We start from the raw sequence: 22,226 nt of genomic DNA, 5'->3' as shown, positions 1-22,226 counted from the left end.
TTGCATATATAATATATAAAAATAGTTTAAATGTTAAATATATAAATATCATGTTTTAGTAAATAGTTTTAGTTATAAGTATATTGCCATATACCCTAACAGGGTTCATGTGAACACTAGCTGTAAAACGCTCTTTGTAAGACCATATGTAACACATGATTAAAATGCAATAAATGAATTATGAATTATGAATTATGAATTAAAACATATTTATAGGTTAGTTCGCGTATACGTAATGTGGGGATACCATTATTTAATACCATTTTTAGACAAAGTACTTTTTCTCCGGCAAGCCAGCTTTGTTAGTAGAAAAATATCAATAATCATACTTATATAATCTTGAAGCAGTCGGTGATAAACATGCTTGCCTGATAAGCGTCACCATAGCCTATGGATACCTGCAACTAAAGAGGTGTTACATGCGCGTTGCCGACCCGTTGAAAACCTGTACATTTCTTGATACTGACAAAGTTTACCATTGTAGGTATATTTTTTGAAATAATCAGTCTGAGAGTGAACCTGACAGAGTGACTAACTCTTGAACCGTGAGATACGTGTATTAATAAAGACTGTCAATTAAAACTATACGATTAAAACGTTTTTGCATTTTCTCGAAAAAATCACTCTTCTTAGTAAAATAAAATAATATATGCTGCCTTTTGCTTATTGTCTCTTTTTAAAATGCCTAGACGTACAACTACGGAACCGTACACTGAGCACGTCTTGGCGGTTTTTACACGTCACTAACATAAACCGGTAAAGAAAATAAATGACTGGCTTAAGAGACTCGCATCCAGGCGATAATAATTAAAAAAAAAGAGCTTTAGCATGTTCGCTATGGCATGTTCAGATGGACGAAAAAAAAAATACTTCATTTGTCATAAATGTCAAAATAAATATTTTAATATTTTATGGATACGATAATAGTTTGCAAATTCGTATTGTTTGTCTTTATTTGTTTGATTTTAAGCACTTCGATACCCAGCATTTGAAACATATATGTGTGTAAAAAATTGTATTATACAAACTTACATATTGTAATGTTGCGTTATAATGCAAACTCCAAATTCCAAGCCGAACTTTGAAGTCAGCAGAGGTAAACAACTTGGTTTTAATAACAACAATGTATATTTATTAGTTTTATTACACCATCATATTTTTACTATTTACATTTTGACCTATTCACCGCCCAGTCAATATTGAATTACTCCTTTTATTAGTTAATACTAAACTACTTAGCAGATTGTTTTGGTTCCTTAATGGATTTGAATAAACGGACATGTCATGATTGTTTACCTTTTTTTTAATGCTAAAATAAACGAAGTATAGCTTAATGAAATGAAACTTTCATCCCTTTCATGGACCAAACTTATAGTCTGTATCTTTAGGTATTTAAAAGAATGTAAACAAACAACAATTAGGTATTTTATGGGGCATGAAAATTCTTCAAGTCAATTAATTTTACTTGATGTGCCAAAACTTACAGAAGTTTTATTACAATACATTACTTGCTCGATGTAACAACGAAGCTGCTGTAATTGGGATGATTTGATTAATCAATAGTAATTTAGTTTTGTAATATTTGCTATTACTTTGCCCTAGTAAAGAACCTAAAGCAAGATTGAATATTTAGCTATTTGAGGGTAGATGAAAACATTACATGATTAAATGAAATAGGTTAAATGTTTCAAGTACCTGAAAATGTAGAAACACATTGTACTTATACATTTATTTAACTACCTAAAGATACAAACTTATAGTATCATGTCAGCATAGATCAATTTTGTATTAAGCAGAAAATTCTGCGAACAATGATATTAAGCTTAGAAAAAAAGGTGGAAAAATTCACTGGCTTGGGTGGGACTTGAAGCCCCACTAGCCTAGTGCTCTGCCATCTAAGCTACCTAGACCGTACCCATTACAGAGAATATTTACACCATAAACAACCACCAATCACCATAAGACAGTGAATTTTCCACTTTTAATATATGTCAGCATAGATTCAGAGGGCCTACTGTGAATCATGTTCGACATGTTGCCTCTCTGTAGCACTTGTATCTTTATCTTTATTTGCTAGAATTATGGTTAACACAGATGTTACATCAAAATTTTATCCAGCACAATTCTGCCGACTTACGGGGTGCAAATTTTACTATAAATACTTAATGACTAACATGCATTTACTCTATATTTACATTTCATTGATTAATTATTACTTAATAATGTATATTTATAATTTGTTAGTTACAAAAAAATTAAAAACAAAATGAGTATGATAATATTAACAAATGTCCTACAGAATACATTACATTAATTAAATTATAATCAGGTACAAACATTTTAAATACAATTAAATTTACAGCCCTTTATTGCCCATAATTATTAAATCTACAGTTGGTTTCTTTTAAGAATTCCTTCACTGAGTAAAAGCACTGCTCTTTCAACCATAAACTAAGTTTTTTGCAAAAACTGTTATAATCCATATCCGTAATTTGTTTTGGTATAGAGTTATAGATCAAACAAGCCATGTAGTAGCAGTTTTTACGGTACAGTTTTAGTTTTGGGGCGGGCATGATTAAATTCACTTGAGTTTCAGCTCTCCGGTTGAAATTGTCGTTCGGCTTAAATAGTGACATATTTGCCTTTACTAATTTAGCTGTTTCAAAGATATACATACCCGGCAGCGTCATAATTTTATTTGTTATGAAAATTGGATAGCATGACTCCATTGTGCCCAACCCCAAATAGCTTTCAAGCATTTTTTTGTGCGACAAATGCTCTATTTGCTTCAGAGCAATTCCCCCACAATACGATTCCATAACGTAATTGGGAGCACACATAGGCATGATACACTGAAATAGCTGTAACTTCATATGTAAGTGTGACAGGGAGGCAACACACTGAAAGTGGTTCGCGCGGTAGGCCCTCAGATTCCATATGAAATGTGCTAACAAGGAACCCAATAGGATTAACAGTGTGTTCCTGGTCTTATTTAAAGACTAAAATGTCCTAGAAACTTCTAGAATTTGCTTAGTTTCAGAGGTATTACCATTTTAAAAAACATATTTGTTATTGTTAGTACAAAACACTTTTTGATGACAATTTTGCTACTATGAAACCTAGTCTAAAATATCCTTATTAACAGATCCATATTACATTTTTTCCATCTATTTGCCCCAGAAATGCATGTTTAAAATATTTTGGGTTTTTTGTGAGCACCTTATATGTGACTCTATAGGTAAACTGTTTTTCACCACACCAACTGGTAAAGGCCCTTTTGATTGTTCAAAAACTAATAAGAAAGTAGCATTTTATCCACATGTGGAGCAAAGTAATCATATCCAATGTTGAGTCCTTATGTTAGATAATAGAATTGACTTTTAAATAATGATATTGAATGATAATTTTTTTATTACATTCATTTGCATTGGATTTGATTTGTTCTTTTTTTTTGTATTTAAAGATAAGATAAAAATTAGGATAGTTTACAATGCGCTTATGAACGTCGAATAAAGCTACACCGGCTCTAACCCTACACCTCTGACCTGAGAAGATTTAATCCCCCCTCAATTGGAGGAGAGTATCCCAATATGGACTGGCAAGAAACTCGGCGGGACACATCTTTTCAAAACATTACATCTTATAATTAAAATGCATTAAATAAGAAAAATAAAATACAATTTAGGTTACTATAGAAATCATTATCATATTTCATTGTTTGTATTTTCCTCGCATTGGTGTGGTGAACATTTTTGTGTTTCACTTGAAGTTTATTTAACCCTTGTGCCTTGGAAGTCTTGGAACCCTCGCCTCGCAACGAGAGTGACTCAATTTTGCAATCTTTCGCTTGCTTGAGTATCAATATTAGCATAAACGGTTAAACAACAACTTTGCCCCCTTGTTAAACAAATAACTATCATTAAACTATCTGTTAATGATGGCAGATAAGAAAGTGTGCTGCGTGAAAGACTGTCCTGCTAAGGATGCAGAAGATGTCACATATTTTAGTCTACCTGTGAATGTAGAGAGGTAAGTGTCAACACAACTAGTTTATAATTGCTAAATTAAAAAAATCTGCACTCATAGCATTAAAAAAATCACTATGGTAATTAGTTAATATTACAATACACCTTATCCGCATAGGGTTGAATTGATCCATTGCCAGAGTGAAGGTGTTGATAAGCATCATTTTCTGATGCAATATCTTAATAAGTAATAACAAATTATTTTCTATTTTATTTAAATTCTGTTAATTAAGTTTTAAATTACTTAGATTCTCAATTTGAGTTAATTTTCCTATAATTATATTAATGTTATTTTCCTCTGAATTTCATCATTTCTAGCTAATTTGAAACTGATATTTTTTTCCTTCCTTAATGTAGTTTTTATGAGTGATTCACGGTTAGTTTCACTAGACTTATATTGACCGGGATATGGACGGTGATTACCTTTTGTTAGTTTTGATGCTATCATTTCCCTTTGATGGCTCCTCTACACGATGGCCCAGTGCTGGACCAGCGAGATGCCCATGCGATGGTTATGGCTCCCCTACACTATAGCTAATCGCAGGACCAGCGAGACGGCCATGCGATGGTTGAGAGCACGCACTATCGCTGTTCCAGTATGATATGCGGACGAAAAACCGATACCTTGGCCATGCCATCACCATCCCACCGCGCCATAAGCCATCCACCAATACCCTCTATACGCTGGCCCATCTTATAAATAAATAAATAAAAAAGCCTTTATTTCCATTTCCTATTTTACATTTGAAGTTTTACTATTATTTATTTATTTAATTTGGATCCCTCTTCGAGTGTAAGCCTCCTCCAACTATCTCCATTTTTGCCTGTCTTCCGCTTTCCCTGCAGTTTCTGTAATATCATCTAGCCATCGTTTATATGGCTTTCCCCATTTCCTTTTGCCAATAGGGCCTTTCTATTTCGTTGCAAATATTGTCCATCTATTGTCTTTATACCGTGCGATATGTCCTGCCCATCGCCATTTTAATTTGAGGGCTTGAGATAGTGCGTCTTGGAACTTTGTTTTTTCTCTTATAGACATACTCTTTATTTTTTGTATCTTTTTTATGTTGAGCATGCTCCTTTCCATGGCTCTTTGGGTGGTTCTTATCTTTATCTTTATTTTATCTGTAAAAGTCCATGTTGGGCACCCATAGAGCAGGCTCGGTAGAAGGCATGTATCTGCCACTATCTTTTTTAGGTTTAAGCTGTATTTGCCTTTTAGGATTTCTTGCAGTGACCAGAATTTCCTCCAGGTTATGTTAGCTCTCCTTTCTACCTCTTCTTCGTTTTTTGTTTTTGTGAAGGACAGTTGTTTTCCTAAATATATATATCGGTCTACATACATAGTCTATGTTGTTGCCGTTAATATTTATTTGTATTTCTTTGCTGTTTGTCATTATTTTGGTTTTGCTTGTGTTCATTTGTAAGCCTGCTTTGGTGCTTTCATCGTCTAGTTGATTTATAAGCTCTCTTAGTTCTGTTGCAGATTCGGCTACTATGACTATGTCGTCTGCTAATCTCAAATGGTTTATGAACTGGCCCTCCAGCTTAATGCCTTTTGTTTCCCATTTGAGATTTTGAAATATGATTTCCAGGACAGCAATAAAGATCTTGGGTGATAAAGGATCTCTTTGTCGGACACCCCTCTCTATCCTTATTTATTTTCCTCTTGGCCCTAGCTTGACTCGGCTAGTGCTTTTCGCGTATATATTCTTTATAATATTTTGGGTTTGGGTCCACACTAAGCTGTTCAGATTGCGCTGTGATTGATGCTATCAAATGCCTTGCTATAACCTATAAAGGCGACATACAGGTCTCTATTGAACTCTTTATACTTCTCTATTATCTGTTCTAGTGCTTGTATATGGTCTGTAGTGCTGAAACCTGCCCTGAACCCAGTCTGCTCTCTTGGTTGTGAGTCGTCAATTGTTATGGATATTCGCCTTAACATTATTGAGGAGAAAAGTTTGTAGGTGCTCGCCAGTAAGCTGATTGGCCTATAGTTACCGATGTCTAAGGGATTGCCTTTCTTGTACAGCATATTATATCTGATGTACACCATTGGTCTGGTATGGTTTCGGAATTAAATACCGTATTGAATAGATGTGTTAGATGTTGAAGCAGAATCGGTGCACCTTGTTTTAGAGCTTCGTTTGTTATTTCATCTGGACCTGGGCTTTTTTCGGTTTTCAGCTGTTTTATGTGCTCATACACTTCTTTTTCTTCGATCTGCTTTACTGACAAGTATACGTTATTTGCAATGGGTGTCTCCTCTTGTACGTGGTTATAGTCTTTCTTTCTGTAGAGTTCTTCATAAAAGTGTGTAGCATGATTTATTACGTCTTTCCTTGTTTTTGTTTGTTCAAGTTTTTGTATCCAAGATTTGTTTAGATTAAGTTCTTTTAAAGCTCTCTTTGTACTTCTTTGTTTCTTTAGGTTCCTTGTTATTATTTCCTTCCTGTGATTCCTGTAGTCTATTCTTATAGATTTCTTTGTTTCCTTGAACAGCCCGGTAAGTTCTTTCTTCATGATCAAAGATCAAATCTTTGTCTTTCTTAAACATTAGTTCTGTGCGTTGTTTTATTAGTTGTTTCGTATTGTCGCTAAAGATATTATTTATTTTTGTGTGGGCAGTCTTAGTCTTCTGTGTTACGCTGTCTATTATTGACTTTTCTATCTTATTGTAGTAATCTTGAACACTTGTATCTTCTGTTTTGTTTCCTAGTTTTTTCTCTAAGCATCTGATATAACTATGTATTTCCTCTTCTGTCTTTAGGCTTTTAAACGAGGAATGGGAAGATTTTTCGACTCTTTTTTGGAAGTTTCAAGTTAAATGTTGCTATCAGAAGTCGGTGGTCAGATGGAAATAGTACTTACATTATTCAGAACTTCGAAATTATTTATATGTGCTGGTCGGTTTTTCATTATGAAATCTATTTCATTCCTGGTGTTTTGGTCAGGTGATTTCCAGGTCCATCTTCTGTTCAATCTTTTGTTATAAAAGGTATTCATTATGGAGAGTTTATTTCCTAATGTATAGTCTATGAGTCTCTCTCCTCGTTTGTTTCGGCCCCCGTAGCCATACTTGCCCATAATTAGATTTTCTTCCTTCTTGGGGTAACCTAGTTTTACGTTAAAGTCTCCCATAACAATTATTTTGTCGCCGGCTAGAGATTGAGCTTTGTCTATGTCATTGTAAAATTTTTGGATTTCATCATGGCTTGATCTATCTGTGGGCGCGTATACCTGAATTATCTAAAGTTCTACCCCTTCTATGTTGAGTTGCAGCAGTGCTACTCTTTCTGAGAGTCCTATGAAATTGGTGATTTGGTTTTTCAGATTCTTTTTTATTAGAAACCCTACTCCGTTCAATCCTTTGGTTTCTCCATAGTAGCAGAGGATATAGTTTTCATACTCTTCTATACTGCTGCCCATTCTTCTGACTTCACTTAATCCTACTATGTCGTGGTTTATTTTACCGAGGGAGTTGTTTAACTCTATATATCTTTCTATTGATGCTAGAGATCGTACATTATAGGTGCACATTTTCAATGTTTTCTCTGTTTAATGTCATTTGAGTTTTTCTTCGTACAGGCTCTTCATATGTTTTGAAATTATTTCTTTGTTTAAGGTTCTGTTGTGTAGTTTTTTGTTGTTTTGTTTCGCTGGGTTTACTGGCTAATGAATTTTGTTTCGCATGATTTGTTTGGTTTGTTTGTGGTTCTTTCGTTGGAGGGTTGCGGTCATAATCCCCCACTATGACCGCTATTCGTCTTGGGGAATGATAGTTTATGTTGGTTGCTTGATCTACTGTGGTGTGTTTCCGGGGGTCCGTCGTTCGTTGCTATTGTTTGCTCGTGCCCTGCTACGAATTTGTCCTTGGGCGGTTCATGAGATCGAAAGCATTTGTTTTATTTATTTTATTTGGTGCCTCCTCCTGGGGCACTTCTTCGTCGGAGTCTTTTTAGTTGGTGTTATCGATGGTGACCTTTTTCTTTTTTCTGTTGGGTTCAATTTTTCTCTGATTATGAGTCGGTCATAACGAATCACGGCATTGTTGCCTTTTTTAATCTCTTCTTGCAGCTTTACTTTGAGTTCTTTTCTTGTGTTTAGGGCGTCTTTTGGAAAGTCTTCTGTGACATAGGTGTCCAGGAGGAACTGTTGTTGTTGTTTTTTAGCAGATCTGTTTTTCTCCATGCGAGGGTAAGTTTTACTAGTATGGGTCTACGTTTCTTTTCTTGCTTTCTGCCCAGTCTGTAGACGTCACTTAGTTCCCACTTATCGAACGTTTCTGATCTCGCAGCTGTGAACACCGTGCTGAATGCCTCAATGACCAGTTTTTGGAGCTCGTTATTATTTTCCTCTGTTTCGTCGATTCCATGAAGAATAATGTTGTTCCTTCTTGTTTCTTTTTCCAGGCTTCGGACTTGGTTGTTTAGAGTTGCTACTTTGTCTTTCAATACCACATTTTCTTCTAGGAGTGATTTCAGCTTGTCAACGATTGTGGAAGCCAAATCAGTGGTGAGCTTTTCTGTTTGTGCCTTCATTTGGTCTTTGAATTCTTCCTTCATTTTATTTATATTTATGTTCATGGTCTCCATTTCTTCTAGTAGTTGTACTATCTGTTTTTCCATAGTTGTAGGCTATCTTAGTGGGCCAGTATGATGATGGTAGAGGAGCCATTCATCTTGTATATAACTGCGTCGAAATATAGGGAGCTCGAAAACAAAAGGTAATCATGGTCTATTTCCCGGTAGTTTATTAGTAAATAATTAAAATATACTTTTTTTAGGCGACTGCAATGGCTAAAGCTTATCGGAATAACAGAGTTATATAATGAATTACATAATCCAAGGGACCCTGCAGTGTGCTCAATCCATTTTGAGGAAAGCCAAATAACTGTTCTTAAACAAGCTCTACCTACAGCTATTCCTACTAGACATGTCCCAAGAAAACGAAAGGGTGAATCCATTTTTAGTTCAAATACCGCATCACAGACAGACTTCTCAAGTAGTGAAGAAGATGATGATGATGATGGTTGTGAAATTAATAATGATAATGAAAAAGTAATAGTTTATAAAAGAATCAAACCAAATAGAAAAATGTTTGTCTGTTCTGAAATTGATTGTGATGATAGGCGATTTTATGATGATGAAATTGATGAAGAGCCATCGTTTTCATTATGCTATAGTGAGAATGAACCAAGAGACAGTATTGCTTTAGGTAATAGAAAAATATTTGCCTTTTATGAAGATGGAAATACTGAAGTAAGTGAAAATAATATGAATGATACACTACCCACCGATGAAGTTACATCTAAATGTAATATGCCAAATAATGTCAGGAATAACATTTTACCTGTAATAACTAATGTTGTTAGTTTACAAAACCCAATATTAATCTTTGAAAAATTCTTAAAATGGCGACACAGAACAATCGACAGACAGAAGGGGCCAAAATATGATAAGGACTTTAAAATATTTGCATTAAATCTACATACGATCAACACGAGAGCTTACAGAATGTTGATGGATACCTGGCAACTACCAAAAGAAAAAGAGTTGAAGGATATACAGCTAAAGATAGGGCCAAGATTAGATGAACAAATGATGATATTGCTGGAGCAAAAGTTTAAATTGCTGTCAAACAAAGCAAAGTTTTGCACATTAGGACTTTATGCTATGCCTTTAAAGCCTCATTTCTATTACGATCCTGCTAACGATGATATAATAGGAGTGCATAATGTTAATGGTGACAAAAAAAACATGGCAGCTACATATGCTTTAATAGCAATGATTAGAGGATTAATGGTGCCTTGGCATCAGCCTTTAGCATATTCGTTCTTCTCAACCATGACAGAAGTTGATGATATTGAACTATTCCTAAGGGACATTATTGGGAAACTGAAGAAACTAGGTCTGAAAGTATTGGGGGTTGTGATGGGATCCGATGATTTCTTTTGGAAGTATTGTAGATCAAAACACTTTATTTCAGTCACGAAGCCTTATCTGAGGATCGGGACAAGCAAGCTGTATGTCGTCTTCGACATCCTGCATGTCTTGAACATGTTCAAAGAAGAATTTTTGGAGAGTGACTATATGTTTGAGAATGAAAAGATCTCCGGAAATTATGTCAAGCTGGTTTATGATATGGATAAAGAAAAAGGAGGCAGAATGTTGTCTAAATTGACTGATGAACATATGAAAGTTGGTAAGGAAGAGAAAAATGTTGAATATTCTCTTCAAGTTTTTAGTAAAGCAGTCTGCGGAGCAATATCCTTTTATAAAGACCATGGGTTGATAGATGAAGAAGTAACACCAACTGTAAACTTTATAAAGAAAATCAACGAGGTTTTCGACGTGTTAATTAGTGAAGGTAAAAATAAGGATAAGACGAAATTGGCCACAGCACAAAATAAAGCGCTTGATAATGGTTTATCTGTATTCAAAAAGCTAGCTAAAGTAATAGATTTTGACACCGACAGTGCTATTCAAGACGCCGACAGCATAAAATACTTTCTAGTTTCATTTAAGTCTCTATGTTTCATATCTTGTGTTTTAAAAGATGCACATCAAAATGGTATGATTCAATCCAGATTCTGTAACTTAGACCCGATGCTTCAATTCATTAAGTTAATAAAAAAAGACGCTAATACAAATAAGCCGTCTGCAATTAAATTCACGGGATGTTTTTCAAAATTGTTCATCAAATACTTGGTAGATTTGACACCCGCGCCAAAATCCATAGGCAATATGGATAACTTTTTAAAAATGGCTGACAGCGTGAAGGATTGCTATGAAGTTTATTGCGGGGATCGAATTCGTTTAAAAGATAACGATTACAGATTTACATTGCCGGATACATATGCTATTATCTACGTTTCAAGCTATTTACTGTTTAAATGCTCGATGTTTCATACGTGTAAAGTATTTGTGGAATTCATGAAACGTATGGTTGATTTAAATAAAACAAAAGTATACGTGCATTTCGAAAACTATAACACAGAGGCGGCTTTTTATGGGAAATTAAAATTACCTCCGATCGAGTTGCCAGCATATGTGGAAAGATTAGATAAATATTTTGTAACGTGTTTTAACGATTATTTTCATACGAATCCAGCAGAAATGATATTTCGAGCACTAAAAAACGTGCCTTCCTGGAAGATGCCGTGTCCATGCTTTCCAAATGAATATATGCTCAAACTTTTTGTACGGACAAGAATGTATGAAACGATTCTTCACAATACTAAATGTTTAAAAAACGTATCGTTCGATCCTCCTTATAGCTTGGAAGCTAAACAGTTGTGATTTATGTAAATAATAATAATAAAAATGACCTAAATAGTAAGTGGTATTCATTATCGTTTTTAACGAAGAAACCTATCCCTCAGAATGAATGCTTATATAAGTTATAGGGCCATAATAAAGCTAGGGCCTATAAGCTTAGGGATCACGACAACATAGAGAAATAAGAAGTAATAGAGTACTCACTCCATACGTCAGTTTTGGTACCAAAATGCTTATTATATACGCAGTCGACATCTAGCATCGAGTAGCGGAACTCTCAGTACTGCTACTCGACAATAGATATCGCGGCAAACAAAAAGTCTAATGCTCAACGATTTTCCGCTAATATTATAACCAGAGTAACCGGTACTCCATTTTCAACTCCTACCAGGGATCGGAAACCGGTATTTTTTGTATGGGAACGAAAACGGTATTTTTTCGTTCTTTGTTAATTACTTCATTTCTAATTAGGCAATCTAATAATACGAAGTCGTTATCTGAAAACACAACTGATGGTCCTACATTTAGAGTATAAAATAAACCGAAATATATGGTTATTTCGATGTTTTTGCAAAAAACCCGGTTCCGATCCCTGACTCCTACACTTACTCTGGTTATAATATTAGCTGAAAATCGTTGAGCATTAGACTTTTTGTTTGCCGCGATATCTATTGTCGAGTAGCAGTACCAAGCAGTACTGAGAGTTCCGCTACTTGATGCTAGATGTCGACTGAGAATATAATAATCATTTGGTACCAAAACTGATGTATGGAGTGAGCACTCTATTACTTCTTATTTCTCTATGGTTATACGCAACAATAGCGAGCCAGTCGTGCAACTATAGACCCACCTACCGCGAACCACGTTCGACGTGTTGCCTCTCTGTCACACTTGTACATTCGTACGCAAGGGACCGTGCGCGTTGGAGGGTCTGCTATCTTGTGGTCTGAATCGGAACCATAAACAGGCACATTTACATGTCAAGTGTTTTCTTGTGCATAGTAGGTTCTGCCATCTTGTGGGCTACATCGGAACAATAAACATCACATTTACGCTTCGCGCCAAAAATCTGACAGCTCCTGTGCTGCCTCCTACAGTTCATGCATGCATGAAATCTACTCACTACATGATAGGAAGTAAACAATAAATAAAATGTACTCACTACTAATCCACTCAAACATTTAAAAATTGCATTATGAGCTTCGAGGTGACTGTTAATCTTACAATAAAATCGCTTTTAAATATTAGAAATATTGTGTTTAGACCTGGATACAAACTTTCTAAATGGTGTTACATGCCTATATACGTAACTCCCAATAGTTTATTTTCGGTTAGTACCAGTTGTAGCACATCACTATTTATAAGACTTAAAAAACCAGCAACACATGAAATGTCATTTTAGTCTACGGGATAAAAAATAGACTATAGGAACAAAAACAAATTACTAATAATGCCCTTGAATTTCATTTTTGCGCCGGCATTTCGGCACTATATAATTAAATTGACAATATAGGCAGGATGCATGTGCAAGAACTGACGGCGGCACAGGAGACGCTTATTCATTGGCGCGAAGCATTATGTCAAGTTTCTATTTTTAGATTTAATCCACTAGATGGCAGACCCTACTATGCGAAATAAGGCTAGTGTAGCGGGCACACAGACCACTCATGGGCAGCACCAAAGAGCATATTATCACTACGTTTTAGGCAGACCTTCCAACACGCACGGTCTCTATAGTCCGTATTACTCATAATCATGAAACCTTGATAAAACCATAAAACCACTGAGACTTATTCTGTCATAATCGTTAAAATTTATGAACGAAACATAAATGTCAAGCTGAGAAATTAAAAAGTCATTTTGACACATATATTATATGTCTGTTTTGTACTGGGATGTGGGATGTTTTATTCGTTATTTACCAGTAAAAATAATTTGTTGTTCTTTTCCCAAGGAAATAATCTTAATTGATGTGTATAGTTTTTGTTTCAAAAGTGGTAAATTACGAAATTTCGATTCAACTTTATTGAAGACTTGGTAATTTTCTTTTACTACATAGAAACAGCCGCCGTAACATTTTTGCTTCCATTTCTTGTTTGTTTACAAATTTTAATTACAACATTATTGATATAATATTTCTATTTATATTGAAAAGCACTTTTAGTTGTGTATTAATAAGTAATAATTCACTTAGAAAAAAAGGCTTCAAGGAATAAGAAACGGTGGTAAAAAAGGCATAGTTAGTTAATTATAAACGTGCTGTGTAAAACATATTTTACTAATGAATGTCCACATTATTACAATGGAAATTTCCATTACTTACTTATAATATTTTTCAGTTGAGTCAACAGTGTAGTCGTCCTATATTTATCGAATCTAAAAACTTAGACCAGTGGGGTGACACTGGATGTTTTGGGCACTTTCAGCTCAAAATTGCTACGAGCATTTATTAGGGTTGGCAAAACTTGACGTTCCTTTGCATGCTCTACCACAGATAAGATAATGACACTCACCCCAATCGGTCAGGGATGTTTTATTTCTCCACTTCTATTTAATGTGTACATAGAGCTCATAATTAGAATTATACTTGAAGGTGTCTTGATAGATAGAAATTGTCATGTGGTTTAATCATACATTTAACTGAGATCCTTAATGGTGGATGTGTTGATGAGATGAAGGGACGTATGGTGATTGCTAGGTGTGCACTTGACCGGCTGCAAAAGTATGGGAAAATTGTAACATTTATAAGGCCACTAAATCTCAACTAGTATGAGTACTTGTTTTTGCCATATTTCTATAAGTCGCCAAAACGTGGACCCTACGAACAAATGAGAGGCAAAAGATAGACGCTCTGTAGAAATGTAATGAGAACTTTATTGATTTCATTACTAATAAAACACAGTTTTAAAAATCAGTAAACTTTAATATTCTTTTTCACAGTACAGTCATTGATGTAATTTTTTTGAATACTTTATGGCACAATATAAAATTGTACAAATAGCGGACTTCATGCTTAATTTTGCTCTGCTAAAACATTTATTATATTCATGTACATTGGTGGATGGATCTTCATTATCAGTATTTTGCTTTTTTTCCAAAGAAAAAGCATTATCAAAATGTTTGTTTTTTTTTTTTTGTATTGACATGTAGCTTTACATATTTACAAAACCTGTAAAACATTTTTTTACTTTATAGACAATTTTAATCGAATTGCCGTAATGTATTAAAGCACATTAAAAAAAAAACTGGACAAGTGCGAGTCAGACTCGTGTTCCAAGGGATCCGTACACCGCGCAATGTCGAATGGTCGGATCAAAAACCAGATGTAACATGCCAATTACATCCACACTATCAGGCTGTACCCCTAGTGTAAATTTAGTCGATAGCGAAACGTGACGTACGCGTTTGCGTTAAGTCTCATTTTGTATGGGTTTTTAAACAGCGCGCCAAGCGGCACGTTTTGGAAAGTCAAAAATCTCATACAAAATATTTACACTAGGGGTACTGATATTAGACCCGATTTCGGGCACGAGAAAGAGTATTTTTCCGTTCCGCCAAATATCAGCACATATACAATGTTAGAAATGACAAAAAAAAATGTTTCATATGCAAAAATATACAACATCGAAAATTGGCAATTAGAGACAAAGTATTTTACATTTCATATATTGATAACGATGTGCTGATATTCCATGAAACGGGAAACGATTATCAGGCCCGAAATCGGGACTGATAATCGTGAAGTGTGGACGTAATTGGCGCTTAACAGAAAGTATTATGGCGCCGTGGCTTATATCTTTACAACTATAATAGCTATATGCATAGATTTTATATCCATATATGATATATAAGCCATTACTAGGAATTGAATGTACGCTGACAGAGATAGCGCTGATTTTGCGCTAAAAACCACGCATTCGGATTAGGAGCCTGAAGCGGAGCGGAAAATAAGCCTTATGCACGGTGTATCATTTTAACCAACCAAATACAAAACCGCCTGGATCAGTCACTGAACAACCTGATTTAAACCTAGATTATTTGATCATGTAATGTTTTCATCTACCCTCAACTGGCTTAAGGACCCATTTGAGGGTAGAATTTTTTTACTTTTATTTAAATACTTAAAGATACATAGTATAAATTATAGAATATTTTTGACAGAAACTTATTTATTTTCAGAACCATGGACCCGTATGGGAATGTACCGGTTTTCATAGACGTGGAACGAGCACCCGATCGGTATATTCTTAACCAAGAAAAGTGCCATAACCTCATTAATAACACCAAAATGGAGACCAGGTAAAGTTTTTAGGGTTCCGTATCCAAAGGGTGATAAGTGGAACCCTATTATTAGACTTTCGTTTTTGAACTGAGCTCGTCATAATAATCATTATCTTACTCGCGTAGTCCCGTCATTTTCTCTTGAGAGCCTGGGGTCCGCTTGGCGACTAATCCCAAGAATTGGCGTAGGCTTTAGTTTTTACGAAAACGACTGCCATCTGACCTTCCAACCCAAATGGTAAACTAGGCCTTATTGGGATTAGTCCGGTTTCCTCACGATATTTTCCTTCACCGAAAAGCGTCTGGTAAATATCAAATGATATTTCGTAAATAAGTTCGGAAAAACTCAATGGTAATTTTTTTCACCAGCGCTTTCTTCACTTATTAGCTCGTGAAAATAATATCTTTAGTATTGTGTAGTGGAGCCCAAGAGGGGATTATTTACGGCGGTTACAAGTTCGGAAGACATATCCGTCAGATTAAGTGCCCTCAGTATTATGACCGGTAAACCATCAGATGCCCCAGCAAGAGACCTCTTCCGGGATCTCAACATATTGCCCCTTCCTTGCCTTTACCTTTACCAAGTGGCGGTGTTTACACACGAAAATCTGAACAAGTTCAAACTCAAGGGAACGAATGATAACTACCATCTCCGTAGCAATGCGCATAAAAACAGACTGATCACTGATCCGCACAGACTCGCTAAGTCCCAGCGATCTGTATACTGCGCTGGACCGTGTGTTTACAACCGCTTACCCGATAGTATCAGAAACGCAGCTACCACCGCGGTCTTTAAGTATAAATTAAAAATGTGGCTCATGAGCGAAGTGTTCTACGATTACGCAGAATACTTTAACCTACCTATTATAATTTAAAGTGAATAATATTATTGTTTCTGATTATATAAATAATATTGTTGTCACTATTATAATTTGAACTTTTATATATTGATTTTATAATGAATAATTAATTAATTCAACACTGATTTTATAATGGTAATTACAAGGTATAAAGTACAGAAGGTACTCACTATCAAGAAAGGACTTGTAACTTTTTGTTATTAATAAATATTTGTATTTGTATTAAGAAAATGCATGCAAATAAGAAAATGCATAGAAAAAAGTATCTACGTGGACCTTTTTTTTTAAATAAGCATACGGCACGCCTGATGGTAAGCAGTCACCGTAGCCTATGGACGCTTGCAACTCCAGAGGTGTTATGCGCTTTGCCGACCCTTTAAAAATCTAATCAAATCTACTTAATAATTTCATTAACTGCCCACCAACGGACTAGAGGTTCGCGCCGTCGCCGCCGGGTTATCAAAAAAATCCAAACTAAATTTGTAAATTTTAATGTCCACGCGGCGCGTGAAGCGCATTCAAGGTCACTTTGTCGGCCTAGGCCATCGATGCTATACAAAAATCTATTGCCGGCGCGCCTCTCTTCAAGTGCGAGCAGCGCAGGATCTGGCAGCCTATTATTTTTGCGTAAAAACAATATTTCTACGCATATTTTGAGAAAAGTCGATTAATATTTATTTCTCAAAACAATGACCTTCAAGCCCACGGATACACCGTTGTCTAAGTATCCACAACACGAGCTTGTCGAGCTTACTGTGGGACTTAGTCAATTTGTGTAATAACAATGTCCTATAATACTTAATTATTTATATGAAATAATTCAACTTTTTCGATAAAAAAATCTTAAACCTAAACATTTTTTTCGATAGCACTGGGGAGAGCCAGGCATTTGATCCAGGAGCAAGCCAGTCTCCAATGGTGCATCAAAACCAACCAATGCCGACAAGTCAAACAACTTCAAACCAAGACATGCAAGTGACGTCAAGTGAAAATGAAGCTGGTCAAAGTGAAGCTAAAAAGCCTAGTGGGACAAGGAAGTGAGTGTCATTATTTTCCTCGTTATATCCCTAAAGCTCAGCTAAGTCTGACTAAAGCTCAAATATGACCTAGATGTAGATGTAGCTTAGGGACGCCCGGCCGGAAGCAGGCTAAATTTCGACCACGTGTCGCGTTCATTCAGCCCAATTCCCTGAAGTTGAAGCTGCAGGTTACTGTCCCGGCGGTATTCCCACACTATTCTCCTCAAATTTTGTTTTTTTTTTTGTTATGATGTCGGTGGAAAACAAGAATAAGGTCCGCCTGATGATAAGCAGTCACCGTAGCTTATGGACGCCTGCAACTCCAGAGATGTTACATGCACGTTGCCAACCCTTTAAAAACCTGTACACTCCTTTTTTGAAGAACCCCATACTGTAGACCCTCGGGAAAACTTCGGCAGGGAACTCATTCCACAGCCGGAGCGTTCGCGGGAGGAAATTGCTCTTAAACCGCACAGTGCGCACCATTTAGGCTCTAGGGTATGAGGATGAACACCCTGCCGACGGCGAGCGGTGCGGTGATAGAAAGTGGCCGTTGGCATCATGTCAAGCAATTGTCCTGCAGAACAGAAGGACATCTTTGAGTTCGACGTCCTTTAGTTCGGTTTCTTTCAGGATCTCTCTACCGAATGTATTATATCGCGGTGCAGCATACATAATACAATGTGCTAGTAAGTAGTCTCCTCCTTATCACAGTGTGGACAGGAGACGTCTCTATTAATTTCCATTATCTTAAGATGTCTGTTGAGAGTGTTATGACCAGTAATGATACCTGTCAGTAGTCTCAGACTGCTCTTACCTAGTTTCAAAAGATACCTGGTTCTGTGATCTATACCTTTAATCATCATCTTCGACTGTCTGCAACCAGTCTCTTCTTCCCATTCTCTCTGCAAACATACATGGTTGCGAGAAAAAGGTCCTTTTTGACAAACTTTTTTTTATGCCAATCGATCCCATTCCTATCCAGGATCGAAAGCTTGTATGGCACCAAAAAAAAACTGCCACAAAAGCCACAAATCGAGTAAAACTTTTCCCATACAATTTGTATGAAAGTGAAAACTTATTTTTCACATGCTATTTTTTATGCCAATCTATTCTATTCCTATCCAGTATCAATAGTTTCCTAGGGGTCAACGGGTAATGTACTAAAAAGCCACAAATTAAAAAAAAACTTTTTCCATACATTTACTATGGAGAAAACGTGAAATTAAAATCCCCGTTTTTTTTTATTTGGAATGTTGTTACTGTAATGTCTTCATACAGTATTATGGTCCTTAAACGTAACAGGACTGAATGGCGAGATAGAAAAATGTGAATAAAATTTCACGTTTTCTCCATAGTAAATAAATAATAAATAAATAAATAAATAATAAATAAATAAATAAATAATAAATAAATATTATAGGACATTATTACACAAATTGACTAAGTCCCACAGTAAGCTCAATAAGGCTTGTGTTGTAAATGTATGGAAAGAGTTTTATTCGCAACGCGTGATGCGAACTCATCAACCAATCCTGTTTTGGCGTGGACTGCACCCGTTTTCGGGGACCCATATTGTGAGTTGGCGAGTTATGTTTTTAAATAGAGATTAGGGCAGGTGCCATAGTCCCGGTTACCAGTTCTTGTCATGTAAAACCCATTAAATCGACATGTAAAAGAAATGCTGGCGTCTGTACAATTCTTCAACCGGCCCCATTCATTATTTCCTGTACTTCTAGGGCTGCATCAGATAAAGCGGATGAGGCAGACTTATTGCCGGTTCCGCGTCGCATTCGCTGTCCTGAATGTCAGCGATACACCGCAGAGAATGAGGAGAAAATGCTGCGGCACATCAAAAAGGTATGTACACGTTATACACGGTGTAACATGAGGAAACCGAAAGATTTTAACAGTGAAGTGTCAAATAAACTTTTCTGGATTTCGTCTAGTTTCAGAGTTAATACCAATAAAAAAAACATTATCTTATTGTAATTAACTTAGTGGAAAACGCCTTTTTGATGGCGATATGGAATTATGGGGCGTAGTCGAAATATCCTTATTGATAGATGTCAAAAAGTGACATTCATTTTCAATGCCAGTTTTACCATAACATTAACTTTTTATGTACTTACATTGAAAACATTAAAAAAAAAAATAGGCGAAATTTACTTGAAACTCATGTAACATTTTTTCTTTTCTTCGTTTTGCCTCAGAAGTGCGTGGTGAAAATCTTTCGGGTTCTTTGTGGTCCTCCTTCCTTCCTTGCCGTATCCGGCAATGGCGGCCCCATCAACAATTCTTATCCGGATTATGAAATGCCCTTATGTGGCTCGCAAAACCAAACTTTGTTTTGAAGATGCGGTCACACGATGCGCAATGGAGTTGTCCAGTCGAGTCTTCACACGAGTCGAGTTTTCGTTGTTCAGTCTTTGTGGTACACCGTGTATAGTGTCCGACCGAAACATGATTTTAGCAGTAGTAGTAGTAAAACACTTTATTGTACAAAACTGAAAACAAAACATGAAAAAAAAAACACTCGTCATTAGTACAAAGGAGAAAGTATCCCTTTACGCGCAAACACGAGGAAATAGGTGTGTTATGAAATCAGTTGTGTTTAACGACGATACCTATAGGCTTTCAATTATTTGGATATAGAATGATCATCATCGTCATATCAGCATGTTATCGCCCACTGCTGTGCAGCATAGGCTTCTCTTTCAGTACGCCACTTATCCCGGTCCTGCGCCAATCTCATCCGAAGTACAAAAATTAATTCCTTAAAAACGCGCTTTTGTAACTTTGTACAAGCTATGTAAGGCAATTTTGCTGCAAAAACAAAAACACCAAGTTGCCGGCTGTAGGAAGGTTGAGGTATAACCACAGAATAAATAATAGTACTACTGTACAGAACTACTTCCAACAAAACCGATGTTTGCCAGCGATTCAGGGACAAATCATGCTCTCTTTCTAATGTATGGCACTATCCCTTTCCGCTATTTAGGGTTGTCAAAATTCAAGTCATTATCTTATCTGTGGTCGTGCACGCAAAGGGATGTCAAGTTGTGCCAACCCTAATAATTGCTCGAAGCAGTGAATGCCCGAACGCTCTAGTGTCCACTGGTATAACTATAACAACCAAAGATAATCATTTCATCATTTTTTTTTCAGGTCCATAAAGGCGAAAACCCCTTTCAATGTTACATGTGCGACTACAGCACATACAATAAAAGTTTATTCGAAGAACACGTTCGCATCCATCAAGGTATTAAACCCTTCAAATGTTCCCGATGCGATTACAAGAGCGCTTCAAAGAAAAACTTAAAAAAACACGAATTGATCCATAGACCAAACAACCCGCTAAAATGTAAACAATGCGATTTTATCGGAAGACATTCAAAAGCCTTAAAAAGACACGAAGAAACTCACTCGGACGCTGATTGGCTGAAATTTGACAGTTGCAAATTCCAATTTCAAAATTTGGCCGCGTTCAAAAAACACGAACGCACCCATAAGTTTAAATGTAAAGATTGCGATTTTAAAAGCTGTTCGAGACCGTTTTTAAAACGACATATGGTTAAGGAGCATGGTTTGACAGATGACAATGTCAAATGGGGCAGTTTTAGCTGTAGGATTTGTGGTTGGACTTCTAGTACAATGGCGAAGATTCTGCTGCATCTGATACATCATCCGAAACAAGAGGTTGATGAAAGTGTTATAGATATAAGTATTTTAAGGAAACATGGTATTATGGGGTGAAATCGAACTAATCTATTTTATCATTTTTAACCCTTTGTGCCACCCAGTGGCGGGGCAAGACCAACATTGTGGGCAAGGTACTCTTAGCGAGGCCCTCTGGTGGCGCAAGAAATAACGAACATTTTTACATTGTGTCTGAGATATAGGTACTTATTTGAGGCGCAAGGCCCCTCGGACCGCGAGGCCGTAGGCGGTGGCCCACGTCGCCCACGCCTAACGCCGTCTCTGGTACCACCCCACACTAGCGTCTTTCGAGCATCTATACTCTGTATCTTTAGGTATTTAAATAAAAGCAAACAAAATCTACCGTCAAATGGCTCCTTAAGCCAGTGGAAGATAGATGAAAACATTACATGATCAAATAATGTACCAAGTCAGGTTCAGTGATATATCCAGGCGGTTTTGTATTTGGTTAGTTAACCAATACATGTTATAACTACCCGGAAATGTACAAAATGTTCGTTTACTTTTATTTAAATACCTAAAGATACAGAGTATAGTGAACTTTATGGCTGCTGCTAGACGCAACGTTGGCGCAACTGCGTAGCGACGCTATTTTCCATAGCGCTGACTAGACGCCGACGCTCAAAAGACGCTAGTGTGGGGTGGCTCTTTGAACGCCATACCTATCGTGCGCAGCGCGTCATCGTGTACCTTATTGGCTTATTCGGCTTTGGTCGTCAAAGGGTTAGGTTAGACCAAGCTAAGTTGGCAGCGATTTTGATAGCCCAGCCTGTGCAAGTGTTAAGTAAACGTCATAATTTCATAGAAGGTTGACGTTTGAAATAACACTTGCACTGTCTGAGTTGTCAAAATCGCTGCCAACTTATCTTGGCCTGACTTCTTGCTCACTACGGACGCAATAGAACGCTACAGCTAATAATGGTATTGACAAGTGGTTTTTAAGGAAAAATAAAATTCAATGAATATTGTATAATTTACTTAAACATTTTATATTTACAATATTGTAAACAATAAAACTTAAATACATTTTATCGT

At 36.3% G+C, this 22,226-nt stretch overlaps 1 protein-coding gene across 3 annotated transcripts; it reads left to right on the top strand.

Annotated features, from left to right (window-relative positions):
- The first annotated feature begins 732 nt into the window (after positions 1-732).
- Positions 733-22,220, top strand: LOC133532794 (zinc finger protein 64-like). Of its 3 annotated transcripts, none has more exons than XM_061871645.1 (5): positions 733-1,096; positions 15,491-15,610; positions 17,322-17,489; positions 19,211-19,331; positions 20,640-22,220. In XM_061871645.1, the coding sequence occupies exons 2-5, from the start codon at positions 15,495-15,497 to the stop codon at positions 21,225-21,227; spliced, it is 993 nt and encodes a 330-aa protein (XP_061727629.1). In that variant the 5' UTR covers positions 733-1,096; positions 15,491-15,494; the 3' UTR covers positions 21,228-22,220. The 3 variants fall into 3 exon arrangements, with proteins under 3 accessions (XP_061727629.1, XP_061727627.1, XP_061727628.1); XM_061871644.1 differs by lacking the exon at positions 733-1,096 and adding an exon at positions 12,187-13,348; XM_061871643.1 differs by lacking the exons at positions 15,491-15,610; positions 17,322-17,489; positions 19,211-19,331; positions 20,640-22,220 and adding exons at positions 3,945-4,029; positions 8,818-11,372.
- The last annotated feature ends 6 nt before the right edge of the window (positions 22,221-22,226 follow it).

Source organism: Cydia pomonella, chromosome 27, assembly GCF_033807575.1.
Source record: "Cydia pomonella isolate Wapato2018A chromosome 27, ilCydPomo1, whole genome shotgun sequence".
NCBI classification, from domain to species: Eukaryota; Metazoa; Arthropoda; class Insecta; order Lepidoptera; family Tortricidae; genus Cydia; species Cydia pomonella.
The sequence above is the reverse complement of the archived record's forward strand: the minus strand, read 5'-3'. Positions and strand labels throughout refer to the sequence as shown.